This window comes from Nelumbo lutea, chromosome 1 (genome assembly GCF_056320005.1).
Source record: "Nelumbo lutea isolate HS-2025 chromosome 1, American lotus-T2T, whole genome shotgun sequence".
NCBI lineage: Eukaryota > Viridiplantae > Streptophyta > Magnoliopsida > Proteales > Nelumbonaceae > Nelumbo > Nelumbo lutea.
The window spans coordinates 18,188,835-18,210,006 of NC_142684.1; the positions used below are offsets into that span (position 1 = coordinate 18,188,835).

Consider the following 21,172-nt stretch of genomic DNA (forward strand, 5'->3'; position numbering starts at 1 on the left):
GTACCAACACAGGGTCCGTGTTGATATTTAAAACTGTGCATAAATAAAAGCATTTATGTTTTTCAATGAATACCCATAGAATCAAACCATTATTTGATCGGCCATTCTCTAAATCACTACTTAAATGACACTTTTTCAAATTGGGGTATTATAGTCATATGGATATTTTGAAAACTACATGACAGGTCAAGATGGGTAGTATAGTCATGTAGATATTTTGAAAATAACGTGACAGGTCAAGATGGGTCAGAAACACAATAAGCACTTTTTCGAAAAATACTTTAAAAAAAGCCAAAATTTTGAATTTATTCAAAATGGACTCATTTCCTTAAAAAATCACCTATTGGGCTTTTATTTACCAAACGCATAAGTGCTTATTATGTGGTCTCGGTCTCAAATAAGTATTTTTTTGGGCAAATTACAAAGATCCCCTGTACTATGAGGTCAGTGAAAAACACCCCCTTGAACTTTCACTTGCAACAAAGACCCTCCTGAACTTTCACTTTGTGGCAAATACCCCCTTCATTAGAGTTTTGTCAGTTAATTTCGAAAAAGATTCTCATTCATCTATTTTAAATTGTTTAAATCCCTAAATTACCCTTTTTTTATATGTTTGATTGATTTATGATTCGATTATTTTTTTTCTAAATATAACATTGAAGCCTTCTTGATTGCTCCAATGGATCCTTGTAGATTTTTGGCTAGACTTAATATTCAAATGAAATGGTAAAGTTTTTTTTTCTGATAGATATAAATTTATGGTTTTGTTTGGTTTTTCTTGATTTATTGGAAAAAGAGTGGATAATTTTCATATTTTAAGATGAAGAGAAACATTCATATTAGTGGAATGTGCTAGTGAAATGATTCTTTTTATTTTAATTGGTTTCATTTGGAGAAAATGGAGGTATTTTGGTTAATCAGGGTTAAAGAGCAGGGAAAATAGAATAAGGAAAGTCTAGGTGGGCAATTTAGTAAGTTAATGTATTCCTTAATGTTCAAGAGCATTTTGTTGCAAAGTGAAAGTTCAGGGGGGTCTTTTTGTCCCAAATGAAAATACATGGGATATTTGTAATTGACCATATACTACAAAGGGGTCTTTGTAATTTATCATTTTCCGATCAAAAAACTTGGTTTGGACCTATTCAGCTTACACCATAGCCTTTCGAGTCAATACCAAGTTTTGAACATCCTAGTGATTCATCAAAACCGTCAAAAGAAAATAGCAAAACCTTGCCAATCCAAATTGTCCATTATATATAGCAATGCTAGGGTTTCAACTTGGGTTTGGATTAGTCCAAACCCAACCCAATAACGTATGGTTGGGTTGGATTGAAGTTAGGGTTGAAAAGCATGTACCCAACTTAATTTTAAGTTAGGTTAGCGCAGGAAAAAAAAAATATGGTTGGGTTGGGTTGAGGTTTGGATTAAAAAATATGAAGCAAACTTAATTTTGAGTTGAATTATTTAGGTTTGAGACCTTGACCAACCCAAATCCGACTTAATTTTATATCTGCATGTATAAATATTACATAAATGAGTATTTATGCATGTAAATACTTGTATATGTCTTCATTATTATGTATATACAATTATGCATCCACAAATGTATGTATTTATATATTTATGTGATGAATCAATTTTTTGTTATGTATTAGTTTTTGGCTAAGTACTTTGTCATTTGGTCTATTTCCAAGTGGCCGATGACTCAGAGGCCGAAGCGGAGCTGCCTAGGTGCCGAGCTGCCTGTGAGGTGCTGGGCTGACCAGGTGGCGAGTTGCCTGTGAGGCGCGGGGTTGACCAGGTGCAGGGCTTCCTGTGAGGTGTCGAGCTAACCAGGTGCAGGGTTGCCTGTGAGGTGTCGAACTGGATTGATGAACTCCGTTGCTCTTTAGAGACCTGCAAAGAACTAAATGTCAGAAGACCCGGGGTGGCTAACCCGGTGAGGTCGCTCTGATGCTTAAGTCAGTACTCTCATAGTAGACTACGAGCGAAAAATCACAAAGTATGGGAGCTAGAATTTGCTTACTTGCTTGCCCCCTCCTTTGCTTCTGGGGTTGGTGCCTTTATATAGGTATTGTTTGGCGTGGGCTTCACGCACCATATCCGAGATTTTTGCGAGGTCGTCTAAGTGGTTCGAGATTCCTAGAGGTAACCGCCATGCACGTTGACCACCCTCCGGATCGTTCGGCACGTGGGCCAACTTCCAAGGATTGTGGGAGTGCTTGGATATGCATGCCGAATTTGTCGACAAGCACATCTTGCAAGTCACCAGGTCGGCTCATGTGCCAGGTCGCTAGGTCACGCCTGTGCCAGGCTGCTAGGCTGCCAGGTCGGTGCCTGTGCCAGGCCGCGAGGTCAATGCTTGTGCTACGTCGCCATGTCGTGCCTGTGCTAGGCTACCAGCTCGTGCCAAGGCTAGGTCGCACCTGGGCCAGGCCGCCAAGTGGGACACAATCAACTTGGCTAAGGCAAGCTGTTGCCAAAGTGATTCCGGGTGTCACCTATTTATTTCCGAGGTACCATGTGTCACAGTATCATTGGAGGGCCAAATCCGCCCTCATCATTATGTATTATTCACTACAAGTATTTATATATTTATATGTTTATGTAATACTTGAAATTATCTATACATATATGCACAGTGGTGGATCCAGCATCCAGGAGGCCCTTTGATTAGTGGCAAGCATTATCATAACATCAACTGTATCGATACAGCTTTTGATGCCTTTTTTTGATCTTTTTTTGCAACCAATTCTGGGGGCGGTTTAGGGCTCTTCCACCTCCTGAACCGGTCAAACCCCCGATACACCCACTGTAGGGGCATATCGGAGGGGTCCCAAAAAGATATGCATCGGCCGATATGGGCTGATATGTGTCAATACTTTAAACTTTGCTTGCTCATAACATTTTTTTGTAACGAGGATTCATTAAATGAAGTAATGATAATACAAAGAAACTACACAACAAAGCTAATAGAGTTAAAGCAAAAACCAGTCAGCTAGCCAAATAGGCATAGCCGAAGTACCCTAACTCTCTCAAACCTTTCCACTCAAGCATATGCGCTAATTGATTTCCTTCCATTTTAACAAAAGAAAATGATTTATTCTCAGCCACAATGATTTATTCTCGGGCCCTTTGTGTTGGAAAACTTAGTAATAACATTTGAGTATTTAAAACAAAAAATTGAAATTAAAATATTTTTATTCTAAGCATTTTAAGAGAAATAGATACATCTCACAAATGAATCATCTTTTTCCCTAATTTTATCTAATATTTTCAAGACAATAAGGATCTAAAAACTAAAAAGAAAAGAAAGAAAACACTATTCGAAAAACAGCAACAGTTAATTAAGACGGTTTTGCATTAAAATAAAAAATTAGGGTTTTCAATTTGTAAAACAATAAGAGAGAGGTCCCCTCAAGTGTGTCTCATCCTTAGGAGTCTACTTGGTTCATCTCCTTGATTTTCTCCTTCACAATCTAGCTACCCGCTCCAAGCATCCAACCCTAAAATTGAAAAGATAACATATGGTTTGAAATATCTTTTAGTTTTCAAGGCAATACTTGTCCGTTGTCATATTGAAAAAAAAAATTGAGGATATAAGAATCATTTGTTAAGTAGGTCCTAAGGTAATTGTGAAAAAAGAAATAATTTTTTTATTCTATTTAAAAAAGTTTCAAATCTCGGTGGGGGCAATTACCCACATTGACATATATGTAAATTCGCCCATGTGTATGCATGCATATTGTATGTCAACAATTTTTCCTAAAACATGACAATGGTGATCTTTTTATACATAATAATGTTAATATTAAATAAACATAAATTCCCTAGAATATAAGAAATAAATACATTTGGGGGATTGTTAGACATAGAGAAGTTAGACCGACCTGACATTAACCGGAATCCAACGTGAAGTTTTAGAGTTGGGGGAGGGGGTCAGCGGTCATACCAGCACGACCCACGGCCCAAGCCTGTGTGGGTCCGTACCATGTTGCGGGCCTGGGTCGGGTGGGCTGAGGTCGTGTTGGGCTGGGCCACAGATCGGGTCTTGGATGTGGGTCGAATTGGGTCAGACTTTTTTTTTACATTTTTTATTTTTTATTTCTTTGTTAAGTAAAACTAAAATATTTAAATTTTCTTTGAAAACTATTTGAAAAAATAAGAAATCTAACAGAGAAATGAAAAAAAAATACTTAACTAAATAAGAAGTCAAATAGACAAAGACTCAAAGTAAATAACAAATTGGAAGAAAAGTAAGAATTTTGTTTCATTTAAATTTGAATGATACAGAGCATACAATGGTTTGATGAATGAAATATGAAAATTGGAAAATGAAATAAATTAATAAAATATAAAAAAATACAATATAGTTACAAATTGAAAATAAAAAAAACACGTTATTAAAAAATATCAAATAAATTAAAACAAATTTTATAATAATTTGAAAAAATGCTATATAACTATTGGGTATACAAAAAATATTGACTTCATCATTTTCTCCTATTGTTCTTGACTTTGATGAAAGAATGTATGAGAGACTTAGAGATTAAGACTTGGGAGAGTATGAGAAGTAGAGAAGAAATTAAGAGAATTGTTGAATTGGTGTGATGAGAATAGTAGAGAATAGGGTTATTTATAAGAATTGAAAATAATTCAATTGCCAAAATACCCTAAAAACTAGCTATTTTTTAATTATTATAAAAGGTATTTTGGTCATTGTAAAATTATTTATCACTTTACCCAAAATGCCCTCAAACTAGTTATTATATAGCTGTTGGGGGCACTTGTGTCATTCTTTCTCCCCCAAAACCAAAATATATAAATACCCTCCACTATATAGTTGTTTATAGCTGAGGGTATTTCTAAAAAAAAAAATCACAATAGACATATCATGTCGTGCCAGCCCATGAACCTGAAACCCCATGTCCAATACGGCCCAAACCGTCATGCCATGCCGATCCAAATTCGGGCCGGGCGGCACGAGATTTACACCTCTAAACCCAGCCCAACTTTCACCCTTAAGAGTGCGGACCCTCTTGGTTCCTTGCGTGCATGGTGCATTGTATAATTTCTATTTGAACTAACCATAGGGACCCACAACAAACGAACTAACTGTATGGATTAATAACGTGTTTACTCTTGATTGGATGACGTTGCCCCTTATGCACGTCTTGTATGGAGAAGATCCGTTATCTTACGTGTGAGATTATAGGGATATACCCTCGTAGGTGGTCTTACATGTGTCTAACCTATAATATTAAACTACTCCGTTGCGGAAAAAATCATGTGTACGCCTACGGCCACAGGCACAGCGCTCTCTACACTTGTGTATCCAAAACGTGCACATTTTATAGCGCACATGCGGAAGAATCCTGTTTCAGCGGAGTTAGAATGTTCTGCCAACAAAACACGTTCCAACCATCTACCAACTTAATCTAACACTGCACATCTAAAACCATCGGAAAAGTGGGATCCGCCATGTAGAGGGTTGGGACGTGTTTTGTTGGCGGTTCCAATACCCATCAATTTCATCTGATGGGTCTGATGATGGGATGAGATGTGCGGTGCCTGATTTTATTGGTAGGATGTTGGAATGTGTTTGTTAGCGGGAGATCCCAACAATCATCTAGCTGTAGACGGGGACGTACGTGTAGAATATCAGGAAGTCTGGTGAGATAGACGCACAAGACTCCTTCCTCTGCTTTGCTGCATCGCCCCCTCTCCGCGCACACGGAATGGAAGGAAAGAGACAGTCCTCCCGTGGGTAAACATTTTCCGTCCGCATTTACTGCTGCAACCCAAGCTGCAGGGTTATCTTTGGCCTTTTCCCATCTCCCCCACCCTCTCTCGGAATCTCTCTGGTTTCAAACATGCAGAAAGAACGCGATGGATCATGTGAATTGGACGATCAAGATGGCAAAGAAGAGGAAGACGACACAGAAACAGTTGAGCTTGTGCTGTTTCAAGTCTCTGAATGTTACGTTTACATGGTGAGATTGCGGTTTCTTAGATTTCTGTGTCTTTCTGGATCTGTGAATTGCTTTTTATTATGAAATTCTACAGTTTAGATTCATAGAATCAAGGGTTTAATGTCCAATTATCGATCTCTGTTCCGGTGATTCTTTTGCTTATAAGAAGCTATAAATGAATTTCTACGCCAAATGCATTTGGAAACAAAAGAACAGGAGGAGTTGGTAAGGGGAAATTATTGTGTGGGATCCAAGCCTTGGAAGTGAGAAATGAATAATTAAGATTGAAAATGGGGATGGGCGCTACAAGTAGCATCTATGGGAATTGGAAAAGAGAAAGGCATCCCCATGACTGAATTTTGTTTATCGAATGCTATATATGTTGGATGTGGCGAGAACTTTGAAAATTTTGATCGAGAAGGAAAAAAACATTCATAAGAAAAGCATGTGGTTGTCGAAATTATGTGGCATTTAAACAACTGATACTGCGTATCATCTTCTGTATACACCATCAAGTTGGGGGACTTAGAGATTATATTCTTCGGTCTTTTTTGAAAATAAAAAATCTATTTCTTTTCAACTTGTTATGATAACTACCTCTGTATTTCTGCATTTTTTTTAGAATAGATTTATTTGTATTCTCGTAATTCCTCTGAATGTGCTTTATCCCCTCATCATCCGAATTTAAAATTTTTCCAAATTAACGTGTGGGGGGGGGGGGGGGGGGCGGTTTCAACTAGGATTACTGATTAGTTTTGGAAAGTAATCTCTGAATCCAAACAATATATTTCCAATAATTATTGGTGTAGCTTGATACCTGGCTTCTCAGATCATTGTATGACAACATTTCATTTGTAATCTTTTTCGTCATTTCATAAGTTTATCCATACAGATTTGCAATATCTTTTTTTTTTCTCTTGTAAAGAAAGGAATATTTTCTGTTTATTATTTGGTTCTTTTCATATCATCCTTCTAGAATTAGAAAAAAATTAATCTCTTTCTCTCAGAGTTGACCTTATATCTAAGTGTTATCTATGATTTATCAAGACAATGGCTTTGTATGTTTTCACTATTAATTACAAATTGCAATCATGTATTGTATTAGTTTATAAAACAATACGATATGTTTATTTAGTTAGTCTCACTTTTAATTTACAGTGTAAGGAAATTTTATATTACAGTATAGTATGCTACGTTGACAAGCCAGCTCTGTTAAATGCTTAGATGAGCCCAACTCGTTATTCCTCTTGCCTCTATTGTTTCTTATGTCAAGCGCGCCACTGTTCTAACTTGTCCTGATGATGCAGATACCTCCAAGGATAAGCGCAGCTTCTTACAGGTTATTCTCTTAATATCTCAGTTCTTTCTTATTTTAGGATCAAGATGATCATTTACTCAACTTGTGATTAGTAATCTCATTGAGATAAAGCCACTGTGTACTTTCATGTAATGACCACATTTCAAAACGCACTCCTGCTGTTTATATCTTGCAAGTACTGAAGGAAGTCATGTTCATTTTCACTAGACAGATTGGTTCTGTATCCCTGTATGGTGACACTAGATGCAAGACAAAGTGTCTCTAAAGCAGTTGATGTAAAGAGAGCAGCTTTACAATTGATTTAGCTATATAATCTACCAACCTCTGTAGAAATGAAAAATTATGTATAATAAAAAATAATCATTTGAATTTTTGTATACTTCCTTCTCTTTTAACTTTTGATGAATTTCCTTTCATTATCAAGAAGAAAAGTAGAAAGTGTGCAGTGGACCCCTGTTGTCTGATGTACTGGGCCCTCCTTTTCCTAGGCCTGTTAGTTTCTTCCTCTGTATCAGAAAAAAAAATAAAAAAATCTCTTCCTCTGGATCAATTTATCATTGAAAACGCAGGTTTGAGTCTGAAGCAGCTACTTTGTGCAAAAAAGGCCAAAAGTTAGGTTCCTTATACAGTCCACCCCTCCCAAGACCCAACACAGATGGGACCAACATTGGGTAATGGCCTTTTTTGTGGGGGCAAAATAATCAACATTGTGTAATGGCCCTTTTGAAATTATTCAAGCATGACTGTGAGACTTGCATTTTTATATGCAATGAAAGGAGACACTTAATGAACCATAAAAGGAACATCAAAAGGTGTAATTGGAAGGAAAGCACACAAGTTCATTTTGTCACCTTTATGAACTGCATTCCTGATACAAGTTTTCAAAATTTTTATGGCTATGTACATATTACAAAGTGGTAGGAATAAAAGCCTTTTCAATAAAAGGGTATGAAATATTTTAAAGTGAAAAAAAAAAAAACCCACCACCTGCACAATGAAATAAATAGTCTATGCGATACCTCACATCACATCTTACTTAACTAATTGAGTTGTATTTTGTATTTTGTTAAAAGATTTATGTCTGCCATCTTTTACTTAGAATTGGAGTACGAAAAGCCTTGGTAATCAGGAACTTGATAATTTTGCTCCAGTGATAAAATTGGTGTGCCATATTGCGTTTTCTTGAGAAAAAGGTAAAGTATTGTATTAAGCTTGAAAAAGCAGTACAAGTATCAAGTATGCTCCATGTACAGCCAGAAACTATACAGGGAAGCCACCAAAAAACTTGGCTCTCCCAACTAAATACAAAAAATCAGACTGCGGCAAGAAACAGAGTACTATAATAAAAAAAAAAATGATGATGTGGGATGTCTTTTAACATATTGTTGGCAGATAACCAAGGATGCAAAATCGCCACAGCCTTAGCTGCTGAAACCTCTAAAAGGGTGAACTTTCCTTCAAAAGTTCTCCCATTCCTCTCTTTTCACAAAACCCAGCACACAACATGAGGAATGACACTCTAGAGCATCTTACCCCTTCAACTCAAGCCCACCAACTTCCAGGAAGAAAACAACTAAGATAAAGATCTTGGCAAACACCAGTTAACACTCAACAGAGAGCAGAAATGTAGAGCTGTAAAACTGGTCATGTTGGGTCGGCATGGCATGGCCCATGTGCAGCCTGCTAGTCGTCCCGGGCCGTGCCTCCCTCCCCTAGGATATTTTGGGGGGTCGGCCTGACACGACCCACAGCCCGAGCCCATGCGGACCTGTGCCGTGTTGCGGGTCTAGGCCAGGTGGGCTGCAGGCCATGCTGTGGGCTTGGTTGGGCCTTGGGCTTGGACTGAACCGGGCCAAAAAGGCCCAAACTTTTTTTTGTTGTTTTTTTTTTTTTTGACATTTTGATTTTTTTGCTAAGTAAAACTAAAATACTTAATTTTCCTTTGGAAACAAATTGAAAAAAAATATCTAACAAAGAAATGAAAAAAATACTTATGAAAATACAAAATGGACAGCAAATTGAAAAAAAAATAGAAATTTTATTTCATTTAAAATATAAAAAATTACCCTGTTGAAAAAATAGCAAATAATTTAAATAAAATTGAAAAAACTACTCCATCTCCTTAACTTCAATCGTTTGTTTCATCAGGTGTAGTAGTGTCATGCCCTTTGTCTTGTAATTTATCCTCAACATCCAACAAATCTTTAAAGTATATATCTTTTTTCTTGTTTCTCATGGAAGAGCAAATGTTTGCCCAAGTGGCCAATACCACCCATGCTACTGAAGTTAAAGTCAATCCTGGATTTTTGGAAAACGGCTTTTTTTTTCCTTCCCCTCAACCTCCTCTATTTTAAATATTTTCCAAATTGGGCTAGTGAACTTACTATTGGGGAATTGGTTTCGAGAGTTGGAGTTGGCCATTTTTTTTAATTCTAAAAAAATAAAAATTATTTTAATAGTACTTACCCAGATGGCTGGATTACCGGCTTAGAATCTCAACTTGATTTCAACAGTTGAAGCCTCAAAGGTGGAGGATAGGGCTATTTATAGGAATTAACAAATAATTCAATTGGCCAAAATACCCTAAAAACTAGTTGTTTTTTCATTGTTGGGAGGGGTATTTTGGTCATTATAAAGTCATTTATCACTTTACCCAAATGCCCCCAAAGTCCCAAACTAGTTATGTTAATAGCTAATGGAGGGGCATTATTGTCTTTTTCTTCCCCCAAAACCAAAATACATAAATACCCCCTATATAGCTATTTATAGGCTTGTAGTTGTTGATTGAGGGGTATTTCTATAAAAACCCCCTAAAAAAGCTGAAACTAGCCATTTGGGGGGTCCCCCAAGGCCCTCAATGACTAGTTTTCTCGGATGGGCTGCACTCGACCAGTTGTGGGCTGGGCCGGGCTGTGGGCTGGGCTGTGCCGGCATGTGGGCCGCGAGTGGCACGATATGCACAATCGTGCCATGTCGTACTCGTGCCGGCCCATGGACCTAAACCCCCCGATCCAACATGACCCACATGATTGTGTCGTGCCTAGCACGGCCCGCATGCTGTCGTGCCAGGCCGCAGGTGGCACAGCCTGATTTACAGCTCTACAGAAATGACTGAACAACTTATAAGTTGCATGCCTCATAAACGAAGTGGCGTACCTTGAAAAATATTTCTTTGCAATCTTTGGCTTCTTTCTTCAATAAGTGGTATGCTTTAGTATCATTGCAATCTGTTTCTACCAGCAATCTTGAAGTGTAGTGTTCCACTTGTAGAACTTGTAGCTAATGTTCTAGAAGATGGTTACACTTCCAAGGTTTTAACTTTTAACTGCATCAAAAGGTAGCATTGACCAATTAAGACCTCCCTTGGTGATCCATCCATCTTGAATCTTTATCTCTTTACTGATCTAGTAATTGTTGGTGCTGCCTATGAGCTTTCTTATACCAGTCATAAGAAACATGTTGATGTCTTGAACTGAATGAAACTGTAGTGAAAATTCTTTTATTGGTTTGGTTGGACCAATCACCATGCTCTTTGATGCAGATTAGACCCAATAGCTTAGGTTGTGTTTGGTACCATTTCTGTTTCTGCCTGAAACATTTTGGGTTGATCAATATAAATTGGTTAGAGATGTGTTGTCACATCATATATCAGTGTCGCTTCAGCTAGAAAGATTAGATTTCACAAGCAAGTAATGTCAAATACTATAAATATCAATGATCAGTCCAGCACGTGCATTTTTTATGGTATGCCTGTTTCAACTATAAACAACCTCAAATAACAATTGTATGCCAATTTTTATTGATTATTCCAAAACATTTCAGATAGAAGCTGCATTTGTACACAACTGTGGAGTTTGGATAGGATGTAAGATAAATTTCCAAATATGTATGAGAGTAATAGGTGAAGTTGCATAGAAGGCAATATAACCTTTTTTATGTATGCATGGAAAGTGATATAATTTATAATCACTTGAGCAGTTTGGGATAAAATTACTTGATGTTACATAGGAGGATTGTTAATTCCATATGCAGCATACAAAAGTGTGCAAGAACAGAAAATTGATTCCAAAATGCCATGCCTAACTTGCACATCTCACTGTATTTTGTAGAATTCAGTAGCCCAAGAGACATATTAGACAATTTGCACTTGATTTCTTTAACTTTAAACTCTGTGTGGACAATTTTCTTGAAAGACAACATTTTCCAGACAAGAGTACACTACAAAGCATACTTGTTCTGATAATTAAGAGTTCATATTTGCTAAAGTACTATGTAAGTGAATTCCTGAGATTTAATAAAAACAATCGACTAATTGTACAAGTTTCCAAGACTGATCAATTATCTGAGCAACCATCATTTTTATGGCTTAACTAAGCATGATGAAGAATCAAATATTGATTCATCCAATAAAGAAAGTTCAATGCCACATAAATGTGCCATGTGCATGCATGATGGCATGTGGCTTGAGAGTTGCATCACCCATTCTAGCTGGAAAGAGATACTGGGATCATGTGGAACTCTCAGAGATGCTTTAGTAAAATGGTAGTCTCATAGAACAATTTACCTTAATGACGTGTGTTGTTGGATGCAATTCTTCGTTTATTCTCATTCCTGAACTGTAGGTCATTAAAAGAAGCATCGAAAACATCTTGATGATAACTTGGCAAGATAGATTACATGGTTCTGACCCTTAAGATATGATGAATGCTTAAAAGATTCCAAGAACAGGTCATGGGCTGCTAAAATCTGCATTCATGTTGTCAATGGACCTATAACCACATTATAAAATTTGTGAAGCCCCCCAGTTATTGAGAGGAATAAATAGGAAAACCACTCATGAACTTATTGTAGAGATGCAGATGATATATGTATTCTCCCTAGGGCTCTCCAGAGTGCCTCATCCATGTAGTTGGGAGGATGCCCATGAACACAAATACCTAACACCCTATCTTTTGTTAATTTTAGGTAGGTGTCCATCAAGCTGTGGGCCTTGTGGCTTTCCAAACGTCAGCTATGCTTGATTTCATCCATAGCTGTTTCTCATCTCTGACATCCCTTTTTCACTTTATTCTGTCTTTCTGCATGCCAAATACAGACTGCGATCTTAGATGCATTTAGATGCAAAGTTCATGAAGTCCACCATATCTTTTTCTTTTCTTTCTTTCTTTTGGAAACAGTAAGGTATTGTATTGTATTTGAAGATCTAAATCAATATATATTAGCCCACTTGCATAAAGGAGCTGTATATTGGGACTATACAGATATGAATCAAAATACCATATCCTTTTCTTTTACCATTTGAAATGAAGATAATGAACTCCGAAGTCTACTCTTAGGGCTGATGAATGGAATGTCAACAAATGGGCATGGGAAGGGACATTGAAAGTCATCAGCAAAGGGGAGGAGTGCATTATCAAGCTTGAAGATAAGACTACAGGTGAGGCATTCTTCTGGAAGAAAATAATGTGGTGTATTCCTTTATATTGTTTATGTTATTTATTTGAATTATTCATAGCAGGAGACCTTTTTGTTCGATATATTCCTTAAAATTTTTGTTACATTCTTTAGGTTAACTATTTGAATTATTCAAAGCAGGAGAACTTTATGCTCGAGCATTTTTGAGAGAAGGGGAACCACATCCAGTGGAACCTGTAATTGACAGCAGCAGGTTAGGTTCATTCATTTGTTAAGCAAGCTCTGTGTTTGTTTATATATTACCTATTACAAGCTATGATACATGGATAAGTCCATGTGAGTGTCATATCATGTCAGATACTTCATTTTTAGTATAATTTTTTCTCCAACACTTCATTCATCAACGCCTTTTCCATGGCTGGGTATCATAGCTTATGAGTTTTCTGGTGTCACATAATTTTGTCTTATGAGCTTAATACTTTTGAATCTCTTTCTTTAGCTTGAAACTGTTAGTCTTTATGTTTACCTGCAGAGCATCTAAACTTTTCTTTGTTGTTTCTTCAGATACTTTGTTCTTCGGATAGAAGAGAGTATAGGTAAGCTATGATCCTTTCCAGTTTTATGACAATTTTTCTTTTGAATACTTTTGCTGGACTTGGATCAGAGCACACAATTATAACAATCCTACTGGGAGCAGGTGGCCAAAACAATTCTTGGGATGTCTGATTAATGTTGATGTGGTCAGAGTTACTCCAAAGATATGCATTAGTAGTGCTTATAGTCTATAAAATATACTGTCTTAGATTATTTGTTTGAGTGAGCTAGGTGGTTGACTGGACAGTCAAACATTTGACCATGACTCGATAGCCAAAATGATTTTATGTTTGGTCCAAGGTTGACAAATTTGATTTTGACTAAGCAATTTTTGTATCTCTTTTACTTTTTAAACTTATTATTTGAGTAACCATCTGATTCTATAAACATTTATTTAAACCCTGTCAAGAATTATACACTCTGCTATAATTGGGTCTAATTACTCTTATCCATCCATGGTAGGTGATCTAATAAAGGCCTCAACGAATAGATGCAGAAAATCAAGAATTTGTATTTCTAAATGTGAAAATAAGCATTGGTTATTGAAGGAATATAGTTTAATGGAACAGTAGTTGAATTTGAAGTCCAAATTACAATTTTTCTCAATATATAATATGCTTGTAGTTGTTGTTGTTGTGGTGACTGTTGCATACATGAGCTGAACAAGGGTGAGGATGGGCTATAAGACATTATAATAAACCCATAGTTTTAGTAGATTCTATGTAATATATTATGACATGTATAATACAGATTTACTAGAGAGAGAAATGTCTTTTTCTATGGTGATTGGTTTAGGTTTGCTATATTCTGAATTATGGTTCCAAGAATTATCTGTTGGTGTATTTAGAAAGAGAGGGATTCCAAAATTTGTGTGGATGCTAGTAGTCTTATTATCAATTGGAGCTTGATTCATAAAGATTAAAGCGAGCTTGTTACAAAGAATGGCAAAAGATTAGAAATGCAAAAAACTTCAAAAAACATGAAACAATAAGAAAGAAAGTTAATAAGTAATAGAAATTAAATTTAGGTCATCTGATGAGCTTTATCATAAATTAGGCACTAAAGATAAAGAAAAAGGAATTTATAAACTAGCAAAGATAAGAGAAAGGAAATGTAGAGATTTAAATCAAACAAAAGTGGAAAGACTCTTGAAAAATTATTAAATGAACACAACATGTAGAGGATGCTAATGGAGGAGAGACTAGTAACACTAATAGTGTTAAAAATAACATGTACCTTCATAATATTAGAAGTAGTGAAATGAAAGAGTCGCTAAATAAGATGAAAAGAGAAAGACATTAGGACTAGATATGAATCCAATAGAAGTGTGGAACAAGGTTCAAATTTTTGTTACATATTAGTGTGTATTGGCCATCAGGTATATCGTATTATTTCGGTAGCACCCCGATACACTTAAATAAAAGGTATTTTGGATTTGGGAAATTTCAGGGGGGGTATCAGGTCAAAGACCGACCCCTTCAGGACTTTTGAAAAAAAATATGTGTGCCTTGCAAACACCGATACACAAGGGTTGTGCATATCAGGTGTATCGATACTTAAAACCTTGGTGTGGAAAGGTATGGGAGAGGTAGGTTTATATTGGCTAGCTAAGCTATTTTGTAAGATAACTAAAAGATGATGGAGAAAAAGGAGTATGGTACCTATATTTAACAACAAAGGCGATATACAAAGTTGTAATAACCATCAAGGGATCAAACTTGTGAGCCACATTATGAAACTTTGGGAATGAAAATTTTACCAAAGAGTACGACATGAAACAAGTATATTGGAGAACCAATTTGTGTTTATGCTAGAGAGATCAACCATGGAAGCTATTTTTCTTTTGAGATGATTGACACAATACTCATTGATAAAAAAAAAAAAAAAAAAAAAAAGAAAGAAAGAAAGATCTTCATACAATATTCATTGATCTAGAGAAAGTTTGTGATAGAATTCTTGAGGGATGATATTGTGGGTCTTGGAAAAGAAAGGGGTTCTAAATAGGTACATAGAACTAGTATGAGGGTGCAACAACTAATGTTAGAACACTTGTGGGAGAAATATCAAAATTTATAGTTACAATGGGTCTTCACCGTCAACCAAAAAAAGGGTCTTCACCTAGGTTCAGCACTTGGCCCTTATTTATTTTCATTGGTAAAAGATGAATTGACTAAACATATTCAAGACGAGGTCCCTTGGTGCATGTTGTTTGCTGGTGACATTGTTTTAATTGATGAAACTAATAAAGGATCAAATGCAAAATTAAGCTTATAGACAGATGCTTAAAGTAAGTAGGACTAAAACGGAATATATGATCTGTAATAGGAGTGCAATCAAGAGATAAATCAAGGTGACCTTTTTCCAGTACCTTGGTTTGATGATCATAACCAGGAGAGATTGAAGAGGATGTTGTCCATGTAATTAGAGCAGGATGGGAAAAATGGAGGGGTGCATCTAGAGTTTTATGTAATAGACAAATGCCACTTGGATTAAAAGGAAAATCCTATAAAACAATTGTAAGGCCAGCTATATTATATGGAGCAAAGTGTTGGGCAGTGAAGAAGCAACATGTCCAAAAAATGAGTGTGACAGAAATGCATATGTTGTGTTTATGTGTAAGCACAACCAATATTGAGTAATGACTTTTTATTATATTATAGTTTTGCATAGAATGTTTTATACTGTATTAAGTATTAATATATATTTTTATTAGGGGTGCAACCTGCAACTTGGACGGGTTAGGGTTTGAATTTTGTCAAAATTTGAATGGGCCCAAGCCCGAAGAAGTGTAAAATGTTAACTCGGGCCAACCCGAGTTGCACCCCTAATTTTTATGCATGAAAAAGTATAACATATTTTAAATATTTAATATTGATAGGCCTGGAAGCTTGGGGCTGGGTTTGGACCTAGATTAAGCCTCTTCTATTAGGTGCTAACCCCAGCTTGACCAATGATCACCCTTTTTTGTAAAGTGTTGCAGGTTATGATACCAGATACCTGTATAACAGTGTTATATCATGTCGGGTACTTAAATCTGAAGTGTACCTTATCTAAGCCTTGTCCCACCGTTTCCCTGCCATATGTAGGTAATAGGTCGTAGACTATACCGTAAATGATCTTTTCATATATTTTTATGCACTATATAATAATATATTTGACTACTTGTAAAAATTTATGGACAAGTCGAAGGCTCCTCTAGACAATTTTATGGGTTCTGAATCCCCCAGATCCAAGTTGTTGCCTTTCCAAAATCCAATGTCCATTCAGATTGAATTTATAATAAATCAGTCATTTTCTAAAAGTAATATGTATGTAAACTTAGATATCATTACAAGCCAGGAAACCATCATGGTAAACACTAGTAGTATGGTAACTTCAGTTGGATCATGATATCTGTTTTAGCCTTTAGTGTGCCATAACACCCCCTTCTGTTTATTTCTTTCCTTCATGCCTCTTCTCTTTCAGAGCCGATTCTTTATGCAAAATCTGATGCTCATGCATCTGTGATCTATGTAGGTGGTCGTCTACGGCATGCTTTTATTGGTATTGGGTTTAGAGAAAGGCCACAAGCATATGACTTCCAAGCTGCGCTTCATGACCACATGAAGTATCCTTGCATCTGGTTTCTTTGTTTTCTTTTTTCATTTTTCATTCAGTCTCTGTGTTGTTCAAAATACTGGTAGTATATATGAATCATATGTTTTATTTGAGATGCAAATATGAACTTAAGAGCAGTGCAACCTGTGACAGTTGTTTCTTCTTAAATGTTTGAAAGATATCTGAACAAAAAGAAAACCGCTGAAGAGATGGAGCAACATTACCAAAGCACTTCATCAGTTGATTACAGTCTGAAAGAAGGGGAAACTCTAGTACTTAAAATAAAGAACGTGAGATCTTTTGCAACCATATATAACCTGTGTAATGTTTCTGTGGAATAAAATCATATATTGGTGCAAATTTGATGATAACAGTATGAATTCTGTATTGCAGAAGAAAGGAAGCCGCAGAGTTAGGTCTGCTTTTTTTGATCAGGACCTCAACAATCTCTCATTAGATGACAAAACAAATAAGAATGATCCCATGATCTGTCTTAAGCCACCACCCCCTCCAGCTGCAACGGTTTCACCTGTTAATTCTGAGCAGATGTCTCCAGGAAGTTTGTCATCTAACTTAACCCTTGAAGGAACTACAAAGACTGAGTTTATGCATTCTAGAAAGGAACCACCAAATCATCAAAGTCAGATCTCTGAGGACACTGCAGAAGATGACTTCGGTGATTTCCAGGCAGCAGGATAATTTGGTTTATGAGATTCAGTTACTTTTTGAATGCTGAAAGTGTACATTCAATTTTCTGGGTGATATGCTGGCTTTATTTGATGGCTGAATAATTTGTTTGTGATTAAATGCGTTTTTGTCTGATAAATGTTTCTCTGGGATCACCTCTTAGATTGAGTTCTGTACATTTTTGTAATACAACCAATTTTCCGTTCAAAATTGACAGATCATGTGGAACATAACTCACCTTAAGTCTGTCTTTTATTTTTCAGTACGCATTTCAAAAAACTTTTAAGGAATTTGTGCTAAGCAAGCAAGGGGACATGGACACGAGGACATCTGGTCACGGTTGAAGTGGCTGAATTGAATGATCTATTGTTTGTCTTTCAGTGAATAGGTCGTAGGTTGTGAACTCCTCGATGGCTGAATAGTATGTTGGATACTTGGATTAATTACTATACTCAAAAGATTTATTACCTGACAATTAAGTATACAATTGTAAGAGCGGCATCCGCCCAAAAGGAGAGCAACGAGGAGAAAGTTGCTTTGATGACATGGCGATGTTTCCATTCAGCGCTTCCGTTTTGTTCATGTGTGTGAGGACACGCAAGCTAGTGAGTAATGCTGGTAGAGTCCAAGTAAGTAGAGAGCCTCCAATATTCTCCACCCCAATCAAATTGTAAGGCCTTGATTTTGGTATTAAATAAAATATCAACATGATGCTTAAAAGACAAAATACATCAAAGACATCTTCCGTCGCAACGGAAACAAAATTTGCTATAAGCATCAATGAAAATTACATAATATTGAAACTTTGCATTGGATAAAATTGGAGTTAGTCCCCATACATCTAAAAAAAACAAATCTAATGGACTAGAAATAGTTGTAGAAGAAGGGGGAGAGATAACCTATGACTCTTGCTTGCTTGACATGACTCACATACTAAATTAGGGTTGAAATTAAATTGACCTTCATATGGTAATCCAAACTAGGATACAACTTGCCTCACAACTCGCATAGCCGGATATCTAAGCTGTTTGTGCCACTCACTAACGGAAACCTGTTCAATGACTAAGGCTGAAGGCCAATTCGTACTAATCATACTTCTTGGAAATTGATAGAGGTTGTCTTTACTGGCTCCTCGCAGTAGGATGTTCCCCATATAATCCTTCACAAGAAAATAGTCACCATGAAACTTAAAAATGAGATGTTATCACAAGCAAACTTGTGAACAGATAACACATTTTTAGATAATTTCGGCACATAAAAAATATTTTTTAAAGCAAATTGATGAGTAGCAGTGCTAATAACTGAAAAACCAATATTCTTAATTGCCAAACCTGAACCGCTCCCCACTTTAACTTGATCGATTCTTGCATACTCAGACTAAACCTGCAGATTATCAATGTCAGGTGTCATGTGATGCGTGGCACCACTATCTGGATAACAAGTTGGGTCAAACAATGATTGAGAGGGAGTAGTGTTGTTGTTGTAGGCGGCTAGTTCTGTCTCTTCATTCTTGTAATTCAAATCATAGTGTCGTCGACATTTCACAGCTCCATGTCCCGGTTTATTGCAAAATTGACAAACAATTTGATTGTCGCGCCCTCTACCTCCATTATTTGTATGGTTATCTAAAGAACCACGCCCCCTGCCTGTACCACAGTTGTTCATAGGAACAGTATATTGATTGTTGTTCTGATTTTTGTTCTTAAAATTAGCAATATTAGTTGCAGGGGGTGTGGAGTCGACAGGAGTAGCAGTCTATTCTTGCTAGCTCTCATGGCCAATAAGAATGCCTAAAACATCAACATCAAGGTCCTCTATATAGGGCCTATTAGTAATAGTAGTCACAACAGATTCATATTCAGCTCCTAATTCGGCAAGTATATAGAGAATTAAATCACTCATGTTAATGGGTTCAACAACAATAAAAAGGCTATCAGCTATAAACCTACCTTTCCGAATATATTCAAAAATAGTCATACCTCCTTTCTTGAGACTCTGAAGTTGTCTTCTGTACTGAAGCAATTTGGAGTGAGAATAATTGGCGAAGGACTTAGCAAGGGCATTCCATACATCATGAGACAACCGATGTCCTACTCCTTGTGCAAACACGTTCTCCATGAGAGATGCAACCATCCAATTGCCACCGATCGGACCTGGTATATACTGTAGTGGTGCAGCAATTGATCTGTCTACGTAAACCATCAACCAGTTAGTGTAGAGGATCGACAGCAGTTGGGCTTTCCAAAGCAGGTAATTATCATTGCTAAGCTTAATGGGAAGATATTGTATGCCACTATATGGAGTTGAACTCGAACTTGATGTGTTGGTAGTGGCAAAGGCACCTATTGAGTGTTGAAACTCGAACTTAAGCCACTGGAAGCCATGGGAATCGTAGAATACTCCGATACCAAGACAAAGTCGAAGATCTCAAAGAATAATTGGGCACAATGAGAAGAGCATTGGCCTTGATCTTATTTATAATGAGAAGAGGTTTACAACAAAAGGAACTCCATCTTGATAGAGTTTTACGGAGATAGCAATTAGGAGAGTACATCTCATTAGGATAACAATTATCCTAAGGATTCGAGGATAATTGTTATCCTAAGGATAGATATCTAGCCGAGTTAGGAGATAGAGATAGGTGGTGTATCTCCAATAAAGAGTTTTGTGGAGTAGGTAAGGAACCAAGGAGGAAAAGCCTAGTACATGCTTGGTGCTCGGTGAGGAGATAAAGAGAGACAAAGATTGGAGAAACCATTTCAGATTTATGTTTTAAATATACAATAGAAATCTCTTAAATTCTTCTAGTTTTGGAGAGAACAAACTTACAAAAGCGAATCAATCAAACAAGAAAGAAAAGGACTTCGCAAGGAAAACAACAAACGGATGGTAGAGAGCACATGCAACAGCAAAAATGTTGTTTAATAATGGATTTCTAGTAGATAAGGGCAACTTTTTGCCCTTAATATCAATAAAAATAATATTTTTATATAATAACTAAAATAGGGCAACATTTTTGGGAAAATATTAATAAAGGGCATTGTTGCTCGTCTTCCTCCTCTGCCTCTGTATTCATGCAAATGGATCATAAGATTCTAGCCAAGTTATAACCAGAAATGCTCTTCGCATCCCAGAAAGCAAATCGACAGCCGCATTCGAGTCTTTGGCTTGTTTGGCGATCTCCGACAATGTGTAGAAGGGATTCGCTATTGTGTTTGTGGCACCACATTAAGACGCGTCAAGGAAGGTGGAGACGAACTCGGGCGAGTTGGGCAGTAGAAGCATAATCACTTGACCTGTAAATGAATTTCATTTGCTTTGTTGCAGTCTCCACCATAGCAGTTGGAGCCATTATAGTTACAAAAATAAGTTTCACAGGGAGAGAGAGTTTTGGTTTACGATTTTACCTAACATGATTTCCAGTGTGCCTCCCTCACTGAGCCATTTGTCAACTGAAGCCCAAGCCCAATTAATAGTTGATAGCTAAACCAAGCCCAACTTGGCAACTTCCCATGACGTGTGAGCTCAATTTTTTTGGTTACTTGGTTTGAATGGAGTTTCCCAAAAGTATGGGCCCCATATTATGAAA

General features: G+C 36.7%; 1 protein-coding gene across 1 annotated transcript; it reads left to right on the forward strand.

The window, feature by feature from the left end:
* Positions 1-5,435: 5,435 nt before the first annotated feature.
* On the forward strand, positions 5,436-17,793 carry LOC148873783 (Adaptin ear-binding coat-associated protein 1 NECAP-1). Its single transcript, XM_088949723.1, has 8 exons — positions 5,436-5,993; positions 7,280-7,311; positions 12,627-12,727; positions 12,886-12,958; positions 13,270-13,301; positions 16,816-16,906; positions 17,075-17,186; positions 17,290-17,793. The coding sequence occupies exons 1-8, from the start codon at positions 5,874-5,876 to the stop codon at positions 17,593-17,595; spliced, it is 867 nt and encodes a 288-aa protein (XP_088805849.1). The 5' UTR covers positions 5,436-5,873; the 3' UTR covers positions 17,596-17,793.
* The last annotated feature ends 3,379 nt before the right edge of the window (positions 17,794-21,172 follow it).

Coding starts and splice junctions, on each gene's coding strand:
- LOC148873783 (XM_088949723.1), top strand. CDS start 5,874: ATGCAGAAAGAACGCGATGGATCATGTGAATTGGACGATCAAGATGGC. Junction 5,994..7,279: donor CTGAATGTTACGTTTACATG/GTGAGATTGCGG, acceptor CTGATGATGCAG/ATACCTCCAAGGATAAGCGC. Junction 12,959..13,269: donor CCTGTAATTGACAGCAGCAG/GTTAGGTTCATT, acceptor TTGTTTCTTCAG/ATACTTTGTTCTTCGGATAG.